The sequence below is a fragment of the Corvus moneduloides genome, chromosome 4 (assembly GCF_009650955.1).
Source record: "Corvus moneduloides isolate bCorMon1 chromosome 4, bCorMon1.pri, whole genome shotgun sequence".
NCBI classification, from domain to species: domain Eukaryota; kingdom Metazoa; phylum Chordata; class Aves; order Passeriformes; family Corvidae; genus Corvus; species Corvus moneduloides.
In genome coordinates this window covers 7394101-7406363 of record NC_045479.1, presented here as the reverse complement: position 1 = coordinate 7406363, position 12263 = coordinate 7394101, and the positions used below count along the sequence as shown (strand labels likewise).

General features: G+C 39.7%; 1 protein-coding gene across 1 annotated transcript in view; it reads right to left on the bottom strand.

The window, feature by feature from the left end:
• Positions 1 to 12263, bottom strand: part of ARHGAP8 (Rho GTPase activating protein 8) — a 97914-nt gene that overhangs the window by 13900 nt on the left and 71751 nt on the right. Inside the window, 2 exon segments of the mRNA XM_032105690.1 lie at positions 8605 to 8646; positions 8649 to 8677. Of these exon segments, the coding sequence (XP_031961581.1) occupies positions 8605 to 8646; positions 8649 to 8677 (71 nt within the window).

Sequence of the window (12263 nt, the reverse complement as noted above, 5' to 3'; positions counted from 1 at the left end):
TTAATTGCTCTCAGGGCTTTCTGTATTTAAGCTGGTCAGGGGAAAGCCACCTAAATCCATGATTTGAGAGGTGGCATTTCCCATGTCACACAACCTGAACAGCATTAGCATATGCCCCCTACAAGGGTCTCATAGCAAGTGATGGGAAGGAAGAAACGGACCTGATGGCTCCCATTGGATATTCTACTGTGATGGGTAAGTACACAGGCTTATAAGCCTGGAAATACCTTCTCCAACCCTGACTCTTCCTTTTCAGACACTGGGCGAAAAACAACCCAGATCTTAGAACCATAATTAAGTCAACACAGGTTACACACACCAAAATAAAACTAATCTCTGGGTCTTCCTTTTTGCAGACAAAATGCATGCCAAAGCCACCTGAGTCATAGGATGAGAAAACAAAACTGACTGAAGGTAATCCTGATCATTACAGCTCAAAGCATTCATTTTTGTCCTACCAAGAAATAATTTTGAAGCAGTCTATTTAATTTTTGTTAGCAGTGTTCTTCGATCAAATCCTGTTTACAGCATGACCCCTTTCAGCTGTCTCTGTAAAAAGACTTCTTTTTCTGTGTGTACAAGTTGAGCTGTTTTGCCATGAATAGCATGAATAGCACAGTCCATACGGAATATCCACCCTGGAGTAGCAGTGCCAGAGAACTGCGAGGGGATGAGCAGAGCATGTGATGAGGTAATTCAGCATAAACTGCTCCCTACCCTTCACCAGAAAAATAGATATAGAGATCAATGGACTTTTCCTACCCTGCACTAAACTCCTCAGATCAAAAAGAGTGAAATTTTATTCTAAATATTAAGTGCTATACAGAAAAATGTAGTATATGACTAGCAAAGAAGCCATCTATATTAAATAAAAAGTGATACTGCAATTGAGAATGCAACTGAGTAATTATTGAAGTGTCAGTAATCATAAAAAACCAGGCAGGCACTTCATTCCACATTGAAATAAGATGGCTTTCACCAGAGTAGACAAAATTTCACAGTGCCATGACACAACTGTGTCACATTCCACATTTATTTACTGTTGCTAAAAATGCTTAGCTCCCCTCCTACTTGCCCCCATTAGTTGTCCCACAGGAAAGACACAGAAAATCAAAACTGATAAATTAAAGCAACACATGCTGTCACATTGCTGGAAACTTGTCAAAGAAAGATGAGAAAATTACATTCTTTTTCTTTCAATCATCCTGGATTTGAGGGTTGCTGGCATCAAAAACCTTTGTTAATTTATCTGCTTTCAGAAGAGAAATGGCAAAGAGTGAGCATCTGAATTCCTTCTGTCCCAAACTGAGTTTGGAAATGTTTCTTACAACTGGGATCCTGCCAAGTCTTACAAAATGTCCATCCTGATTTGGAAGTGGTTTTCATTCCCACTAATACATGTCTAAACCAAGAAATCTTCTTTCAGATTTCCTAATTCTAGTAAGATCTATTTTTTTTAAAATCAGAACTAATTTATTCTAATACAAGGACTGCTGAGTTTATAGCATATTTAATTGTCACTGTAATTTCTTAAATGCCCAAAGTGGCACTAACTTTCCTGTTTAAGACAGACTTGAGATTTTTTTTTTTAAGCTAGGATAACAGTGCAAGTTTGAGGAGGAGATTGCATATCCTTCCTTTTCCTTACATGTTGCAATTATTAAAGGATCAGGGGCATGGATCATTGATAGAATTATGGGATCTATAGAAAAATTGTACAAGCAATAGGCCTAGAAGCAAAAGGCCTGTGTGTGAGAAACTGCCTGCATGAGAAAGCACTGGTGTGAGTAACAAGCCTGGGAATAAAGAGGGAGTTTGAAACGATGCAGCTGTCCTGATAAGGTGCTAACCAGGGAACAGGAGGGGTAAACACCAAATTCTTTTAATCATAACATGACTATGGAGGCTTGCCAATGTAAGTCCAATTATATAGAAATAGAAATGTGCTGTGGTAAGCTTTAGGCCACTTAGGAGTTAACAAGCTGGTATACTATATAAGTGCCTTTGGATTGCCAATAAACCAGAGTTTGCACTTATCAACCACATTGGTTTTGGACTGCATTCCTCCCCCTGTCGGGATCCTCGGGCTCTCGTCCTTTTACAATTCCAACACTTACATTCTGCACAATGAATACAGAGCAAGTGAGTGGGATGTCTGCAGCCCGTAAAGGTGATTTGCACTGCAAGAAAGTGCACAGCAGAGCAAGAGCAGAGGGCAAGAGAAGAGACAGTCCCAGCCCTACTGAAAAGCTGAGCAGCAGCAGAATCCAAAGTGTGTTTGTGTCCTTGCAGTTTTGAATTGCAGTCTATAGCCTTCGCATGTGTGAATGAATATTCTCAGTTTACACTCGGCATATCTGAGAATAATTTACTTGTAATGCTTGAGCACCAAAAATACAAACTGCTTATTACAAAGTTCATTTTTACTTGATGGCACATGAACCAGTCTTGGAATTTATTTAATCTCCATGAACCCTATGTAAAAACATTCATATGAAAAGAGCCAAGAACTTGGAATATTCAAGTGGCCAATGAGAAGTTTTCCCGGTGTTGCATTTTTAAAAGGTATTCACAAGAAGTGGAGGCCAGGATGCAAAGCTGCAGCAATCCAAACATATTCAGAATGCATAACCATCCATCTCTACCCATTCTGACTACCACCACCATTAAAAAAATGGAACCAGACCTTTCTCCATCAGCAAGATTTGTTGTGATTCATGGAATGGAGGAGGAGGAAAGATTAATCATTGTTTGCCACTGCTTCTTCTACTGAACAGATAAAGGACAGCTTTCCTTGTCACTATAATCATACAATAGGACATGTATTACTTTATCATTAAACTTCTATTACATGGTTATTACCATTTCATTTAGCCATTTGAGCCATCGCCCAGGACTCTCCTGTGGTACCACAAGACAACAGAGAACAAAAACTTTATGCTGCAAAGCACTTCCAGTCAAAAATATAGGTGGGGTAAAAAAGACTCAGCCATGGGAGCTACAGTGAGATAATTTTCCTATAGGGACCAGTTTTCTTTTCTGCTTTACAATTCCCCAGTGCAATTCTTTCACTGTGAGTTCATTGTTCCATCATTTCTGAGCTGCTGTTGATCTCACATGAACTTGTTAGTAATCAGTTCTCTATGCAATTTACCTGTAGATGTTTCCTTATATGGCCACTCTATAGAACACAAATGTTATCAAATTTTGGAAATTTTAGCAATAATCACAGCAGGTTACTTTGGTTTTAAATCTTTTAAAGCATGAATAAGCATGTTGTTTATACCTTTGAGGATACTCTCTAAAACATAAAATACATTAATAATAATAATCCTACCTATATATTTCAAAGTTGTATTTTGCATAAAACAAGCACAAATGACAGTGTACTAATGTTTCAAATACGCTTGAGTGACATCCCTGCCCTTTGTAACCTATTTGACATCTTCAAGCAGGTCTGAACAGTGCAGTTTATAAATGTATTGAATCAAATAAAAATTCCCTCAAAAGCTGATGCCTGACCTCCAGATGTTGGGGGGTTTGCAAACAAAATATGGATTTTGTCATGCAGTTTTATCCTCCATAGCATGGCATTACTCATATCACTGGTTACCAAAACAGTCATAAAGGGCAGTCCTTTTACAGTCTCACTTTGGCACAGAAGAGATTGTGAGGACATGTGGAGACATATTAACCAGAGAATGAAAATGACCACCCTGTGGCTAAGTTTGGCTCCTTGGAGAAAAGGCCCTGTGAGTGAAGCATCAGGATCGCCCCAGAAACACTTAGAAACTGTTCTGACAAGAGAGTGGTTATTAAATTAAGCAATGTAATTTCTCAGGGCATAGGTAGTACACACACAAAAAAGCTTTATTTAGTGCAAGTCAAGCCTTGCATTTATAAACCAGAGAGCTTTGAGGCTGTGCATAGAAAAAAAAATGTCCTCTATTTGCTGGTGTTGGGGTTTTAGTTTAGTTTTAGTTGTTTCCTGTTAAAGGAATTTTCTCCCATATGCATGTTGCTAGGGGACAAATAGCTGTACTTAAGAAAGACAAAAAGGGGAGTGGGGCGGGCCTGGCTACTCCTTTGTCTACACCTGGGTGTGGGGTCAGTTCGCTCTCAGCGTCGGGAGAGAGAAGCTGCAAAGAAAGGAGCTGCTGCTTTTTTTTTTTTCCGGCCGTTCTTTCTTTCTGCTGGAAACAACGCCGGGACCCCAAAAGCCGCTTTCCCTGCCCTGCTGGAGGCCAGGCTGTGGCCGCCCTGCCCCGCTGCTGCTTCGAGCTTTCACTGCGTTGTAGGCTGTGCTCTCCCTGCCTGCGTGGACCTCCAGGGGATTCCCCTTTTGGATACATCTCGTCTGCCACCCGGGATTTGTGTTTGTGCCTGCCGCTCCAGCCTGCCGTCCCAGCCTGCTGTTCCCAAGAGCCCGGGATCGGCTGCCCAGGGGTTTGTGAAGCCTTTGTTCCATCCCTCCCCGGGATCCCAGGGCACCGGTGCCGCGTGCTCCCCGAGCTCGCTCCGGAGCGCCCCCTGCAGCTGCGGGGGAACCATCGCACCTGCCCTGCTCACCGGGAGCCGCCAGCGCCCCTGCCGGCTGCGAGCGGAACTGCACCCGAGGGGAAAGGGCCCGACAGCCGAGAAGGCTGGGACTGGGTTTGTGATTGCTGTTACTGCCATAGTTATTGTTGTTTTGTTTGACTGGTTATATATATATATACATATATATATATATATATATATAGTAATGAACTGTTATTCCTATTTCCCACATCTTTGCCTAAAGGCCCTTGATTTCAAAATATAATAACTCAGAGGGAAAAGGGGTTATATGTGCCACTTCAAGGGGGGCTTCTGCCTTCCTTAGCAGACACCTGTCTTTCAAAACCGAGACAGCTGGTTACTATGAAGATCAAGTTAGAAATGTGCTGTTAAGCGTGTTTGGCCTGACTAAATTATCACGTGGGTTCGGGATGATACCACACCCTTCTTTCTGAAATTAAGAGCGTGTCTCTGGTTTGGTCCAGAAGATGCTCTGAGGTTTAGTCTTAATGAGCTGATGATTCTTTCAGGTACTCCAAACTCATTTTAGGAAACCAATTCTTCTCTGTGAAGGTTACAAAAACCGAAATCAGGAATTTTAAAATTCAGTATTAAAAACGTTTTTCACTCTAAAGTGGAACTGGAATGAAAGTGGTGAAATGGCTACATTTTATTCCCTTCTTGAAAAAAACAACCTGATAATTACAGATATTAAGAAACTTCAGCTTATTGTGTTTATTGTAATACTGTCTGAGGCGTGAGCTATAATAGTTCTTGTTTCTAAAATACAAGTAGATGTAGATGAATCTCTGCAAACAGCAAATTCTTTAGTCTCTGTAAAAGTACTGAGGGACTTACTACCTGGATCCAGTGAGAGCCATCTTGCTCACAAAGAGCTATCTAACTATGCAGTCAGATGGATGTAAATGTCTGATAAATGTAAACTGGATCCAAGAAGGGAAATTTTGGCTCATTTGTACAGGTGACAGTGCCTCCACACTGGGAGGAGCTGCTGCAAATAGAGGTGTCTGGAACTGAGGCACAAAATTTAAACGTCAAGGAGGAAGACCATGACCCCATGAAATCTGTCAAAGGGACTGGAATCAGTAAGGTGAAAAAGGTCGGGTGAACTTTAGGGACTAAGAGCTTCCTTAGCCTGGACACACTGCTGCAGGTGCCTAGTCTGAATAGCAGCACAGCTCCTGCAGCAGAGCTGCTCAAGAAATAAGAATCTGAGCAGTGCAGAATGGACTTAAAGGATGCCACAGGATCACTGATATTTCAAGAAATCCTACTCTGTTGATGAAACAGGATTTTGCAGAAGCTTCTGTGATCCTACTCAAAATTGATTTCAAGTACATAGATGTGAAAATGTAGCAATGGAAGACAGAGTGGAACTACTGCACTTTGGGTGAAAACCAAACTCTGTTAACTCTGCAAGGCTGAAAACTATGCCAAAATCAAATGAAACAGGGCAGTGACAGTGAATTTTTGTCACTTCCAGAAGACAAAGCTTTTATTGTGCTTATGGCCATGTCTGGAGTGCAAAGAACACTAGCAGTCACCCTCCCAGGGCTGTCAGCAACCCACAGGGCCACCACTTGCTGGAGACGGCACAACTGAGATATTCCAGATTTATAGAGAGAGTTAAAATCACAGCAGACAGCAGGTACAACAGATACCTGCACACCTACAATCAAGTGTAAAAAAATGTATGTCTATCACCTACTACTTGCCTTGGCATGGCAGGTACTTGCTTTCAAGCATCAGTTGGCTGAGAATGTCAAAAAACACTCTACCTGATAAGGCATCTCTCTTTAGAAATCTGGTTTGTGGAAATCTCTTTATGATAGGGAATATGACATCTCTGAGCAAACCTGGGCTTGGCTGGAAAATAACAATGTTGACAGAGCCCTGGATCTTCCTTCCTGAGGACACAGGGGGATTGAGAGCTGGGGAAAAATTATATAGTTCAGCTAAGAAGTGCTTTGACGGGACTATGTATCAGTGGCCAGCACTACACCACCACTGACTTCTGAAGATGCATAAAGTAGGACAAGAAGTCTCATCATGTAGGAGTCCATCCCTTATGAGCTGTGCTGTTACTGCACTGAATAGATGAAATTTTAGGCAAAAGTGGACAAGGTTTGGAGAAAACTCAAGGATGATTACTGCTTTCAGAATGACAAACATTTCATCAAGGAGAAATTATGCAGTGATGAAGATGAGCCAACCCTAGGGTTTTTTTAACCATAACCATCATAACTTGCTTTTTTTTCCTCTACGGCACATTGGTGTTGGTGCTTCAGAAAACTGTGCATATCTGAGCTGACTCAGCAATTGTTGAGGGAGAATAGTACGAAACTGGTGCAGCAGTGATGAGACAAAACACCCAGAAAAAACAAAAGCAAGACATAGAGGGTTTGTGTCAGATCAATGCAAGAATAATTAGTTATTGGCCACTAACACAACATAATGATGGCCTTCTGTGCCTTTAAAATATTTAAATGGGCCCAAGAAAGTACCAGAATGCAAAGCCTTCCTCATATGCACAGGCAAAAGTTTAATTTAATTAGCATTTTAGTGGCTTTATTCTCACTCAATTTCTAAGTATTAACAGCTGTAACAGATAATAATGTTAGTGCCACAGTCACCCTCATTATAGCTCTCTTGACTTACGCGATTAGTGAGGAAGAGGTATTTGCCTATTAAGATAAGCTAAGTATATGGAAGGATGATTGTTTCATAACAATTTAGAGCACAAAAAAAATCTGGCTTTCATCTGCAGATGGGGCATGCACTGATATATGCCACAAGCTCTAATTATCCACTTACGATTATCACAGGAATGCCACTCACTTGCATTCAACATTCTTAGTAGTGAACTATTTACATTCCCTGTATTCAACCATAATATTTGGTACAAGCTACACCTGCAAAGTTTTCATAATCACCACCACTCTGGAAACAGCACATCCAAAGACCTTTACGGGTCTGAGTGGAAATCCTGAATTTGGACCGTGAGGTGTTCAAAAAGGTCTGTTAGGAACTCTTCACCTACTACAGCACTCTTCACCTTTAATAGCAGAACTGGCCCCACTGCAGCACTCGGCATTGGCTACTGCAGGTATTTTGAAGTTAAATCAGCAATTTTTAGGGGCAAGGAGCCAGCTGTTTTGCACACAAGCATCCCTACAGATGCTCCACTACTTGTACACTCTAAGGTGCAGTGGATATCTCTCTTATTCTCCCATACCCATCATTAATCAGGTACATTTAAGGTATGAAAAAATATGAAATATACAACAAAAATACGAAAAATACAACAAAAAATAGTGGTGAGTTTTTTAATGTTCTTATTTACCGTGAGATAAACTAAAATACAAAGGAGCATAGCCTAGCAATGAGGGCAAATATCAGTGTTGTCTGTCCTCAGTTAAATATGTACTGTTTTGCACTGACCTAATGGAAGTCAGGCTTTCTCTTGAAAATCAGCAATAGAGTTGAGAAGCAATGTTTTTCTTGCCTGCCTCCTTTTGTCTTGACAATTGAGAAGCCTACTCAGCACAAGTTTTAAAAAATGTTTGTAATTTATCATTTAGGGTTTAAATAAACTCAAACTCAGGCCAAACCTTGGTGGAAATAGTTAAAATGAACCCATACGAAGACACACATTGTTTGAATACTGAAAGCAAAAACTAGAATACATCGATTTTTATTGGACATTGTACTTAATTCAAACGCTATTATATGGGTTTACAATGCATATTTCAAGACACTGCTCAGATTTGCTGTTTCCTAACCAATCCTAAGAGAAAAAAATTGTGGTTTTTTTTTTTTTTTTTTTTAGTAAGACAGTATCAGACAATATTTTTATCAGACAGTAATCCAACAATAATTATTTTCCATCCTCTCATGGCAGCACCCAATTGCCACTCCAGTTCTCAGGATATAAACATATCCTGTGTAGTTGTAATCTTCGCTGTATCAGGCACTGAGTGTTAAATAGTTTCATACTATTGTTCTTGTTCAGAAAAACCCATCCTCTTTTGACACAGAACTCACCTTTACTTTTTAGATAGGATAAAATTTCCTTCATTACTGGGGAATTAGTTCGTCTTTGTTTTTGTCCTCGATACTGTCAGGGAGGGGGGAAAAAATTAACATCCTTATAATGACATTTATAGACAAAGACTCAAAAGTAAGACAGAACAGTCTGAGCAAAAACCTGAGAGAAATCTGAGAGCACAGATACATTAAACTTCACAAATGAAGGCACCTGTCCCTTTAGAACTCTAACAGGCACTGAATGAAAAATAGAAACAAATAACTTGGGTTTCTATTCAAAGAGCTATTCCTAAACACTTATTTCTTGCTAGGAAAGCTGTATAACTGCCCCAGTGCCCAGAAATAAATAAGTGCTATTTGCTGGGCTGAAAGGGAAGCAAAGACAGAACATCAGAATTATGTTCCAAGCTAACCTTCTCCCTACTTGAGACTAGTTTTCCTTTAGTTTAGTTCCCCTCCACTGGCATGTCCCAGCTGAGCTGTGTTTAACCACAACAGGCTGATGGTGGCAACTCCGATTGGTTTGTTTGGACACTGTTGGTGGAACAGGGTTTCCAGGCAGATTAAAAGCAGGCAAGGAAGGAGTTCACAGCAAATGCTTCACATTAAGTCTTGATCAAGGGATGCTGCAAGTTTAGGAGACTTTTATCATGCAGATTTCTCTTTGTCATTTGTTTCTTTTTAAGCCACAATGTGTGTATAATTAAAAGGATATTGTAGTATTTATTTTGAAGGCAAAGCAATGCAGTGAGATTATTAATGCTTTGAATTACTTCCATGAAATTAGATTTCTTTTTCTTTCATGAGTGAACAGTTGAGGCAAAAAAATCAAACATTTTTTTGATCTAGACAAAACAGAAAATTCTGTAATTATCTTCCTTATTTTAAAAAAAAAAAATATTTCGGCAGTTTGGCAAAAGAGATGGTCAGTATCTGCTGAGCATTCTGCTACTCTTTATAGTAATCCACAACAAAATAACAGACCAGCCTCAGATTTTAAAGTAGACTTAGTACTACCAGCTGAAATTGCACCTGCAGAAGAGAATGATTCTTAAGGCCTTTTTCTTTTCCAAGTACTGTGATTTCTTCTCTTTCTGTCTAGGTTTACTAATTACTTTATTAGTATAATCTAACTGATAATAACTGTAATTGTATTTGATACAACTGCTGTAACATCATTGCATGGAAAGAGCAGTCTAGTATTACATTTTGTGTTTAGACTACACATAAAAACTAGTTCAAAAGGAATGTTACAGCAATATAAGTCAGCATGGAAGGATGGGGAAATTGTCAAATCTCTCTCCCCCATATTTGTTTTCCCAATGCTTGTCAATGGAGTTAGAAGATGGTAAGTAGATTGGTTAACTTTGGGTCTCCATGCTCAGGAAGTTGGTCACTCTCAGCTTCGCATACAGAGGCAGTGGGGGCATCCTCCAACAGGAGACTCAGAGCAGGATCATGATTTAGATACTGAATCACCCTGTGGTTTTGCCTCTCTTACTCATAAACTGACATGGGAATTAACTTCATGCTATTTGGTTATTCAGCCATCAAACATTTTGACTCCATTCATCACTCCAGGGACACAATGCTGTCTGTCCTTGACCAGTACAGTCTCTCCCAGTTACAGTTGCATTGCCCACCCAGTCCTAGTCTACGTCTTTCCTGTTTTCACCATCCAACCTCTTCCCAGGCACTAAAGTCTGTGTCTCTATTATGTTATCCAGATTCTCCCATACTACAGTTTGTACATCACTTCCCCATGCACTATAGAAAACACTGCAAGTTGCTATGTCATTGTAATAAACACGTTGATATACCTCCCAGAGCTCTCTCTACTATTTTAAATACTAGACCAATCTGCTGTTTTAAAGGAAGCTGCAGAACTAATGAAGTTGTTCTTTGTTGCTATGAATTTCTATCCTTTGTCCTACCTCTTTCCACATCTTGGTAATCCAAGATTATTTCCTTATATCATCTACAACCTCACTTCACTTACAGAGTATTCTCATATCTTCCCCTCACCACTTTCCTCATAAGGTAAGGAGTAGCTCATAACTAATCACCATCTAAATGCTAACTGATGCACCAACATACCAAACGCAAGAGAAAACTGAATTCCTGCTACAGTTTCTATCCTTTCAAGAAATGATTTTCAGAAGTTTGCAGTATTTCAGAGAGCTCTACTCCTCTGTCAAATTTGGATGACATAAGCCCAAAGCTCTTCTGTAAGCCTTACTAAAAATCACTCCACTGACTGTTCTTTTTCAATAAAATACCCATACCAGAATCTAAAGTGTATAAAATTCAATGATGATCTATGTATGGGTTAATACCACTTTGTGGACACCGCTGTATGTAACATGAACTATTTAGGAAAGGGGAGTTTTCCTTGCTGTAAAAAACCACAGAAATTTTGCTTTAAAAATATAGCCAAATTTAACAAACCATGTTCACAATGCGACAATCTCAGACATTTGACCAAATAAATTCTACAATGTATGTAGCACACTCACAGGGAAGAGAAGACTAACAGCAAGGAATGAATTTAATTCAGATAATCCTAAAGTATGGTCTTTTATACATTAGAAATTCTCATTATTTGCTGCTGCTTGCAAGTATAATCTTTAGATGAAACTATCCAACTTCTTGTTCTTACACATTGGCAAGGCACCATGAATTTCAATACAAAACAGTACTGGATCTGTTGGAGCAATGATTCTCTGCAGCATCATAATGACATGATAATGGCCAGAAGAAATATCTATGACCTGACTTGCAAGACCAAGTCCCACCTAAATGTTCCCCATTATCACAGACCTCTGAGAGCTAACCCAGAGGCTATGAGTGCTCCACAAAAAAAACCTCACTAATGAGAGAAGCTCCTGCCACCAGGACCAAGTTCATGACATAGTCCTCAGAGCAGCAACATAAAACAAAACACACAGTGACTGTGCAGCCCCATTAATAAACTAGTCTTGCTAATAAACAAAACCAGGAAGGAAGTTCTAGGGGCACTTTGTACAGCAAGCAAAGTTGAAATCCTCAGTGAAATTGTATCTCCCAGTAAGGGACTGAAGAAAAAAAGGGGGTGGAAGATGAGGTCAGTACTGAGGCCAACGGTCCAGATGCCAGTGAGGAAAAGCCTGCAGCAAATCAAGGCAAGGGGAAAAAAACGCACATTAATTTTAGCTTTTCTAATAGTTCTAACATACTCCTTGTGTGTCAAAGGATTTTACTTCATGTATTTAAATCAGTAGCCTAAACACTTAGGGCAGCTTTTATTAAAATTTGTCAAAAGCCTAACTCACTTAAATGGGAACATCATCAAGACTTTAATGTGCTTGGAAGCTGTTACATCTTTATTATTGACAATTTAAGCTCATGGAACCCATTCTCAGCCTCTCTAAAGTTGCACTGATTGCATTTGCTTTTTTACAGCTGCTCACTCCAGAGGCACCAAATAGCAACCTAGTGGCTTTTTTCAAATGCTCTCTAATTATTGTTGTTACCCATAAATGTGTTTCCTATTTCAGTGTATAAATAGCAAACAGATTATTTACAGCACTTGCTCCTGTTGAGAACTAGTATATCTGTCAGAGAAGTGAAACAAATAACCAGGCTATAATTTGTAATAATAAACCCTACACATTACA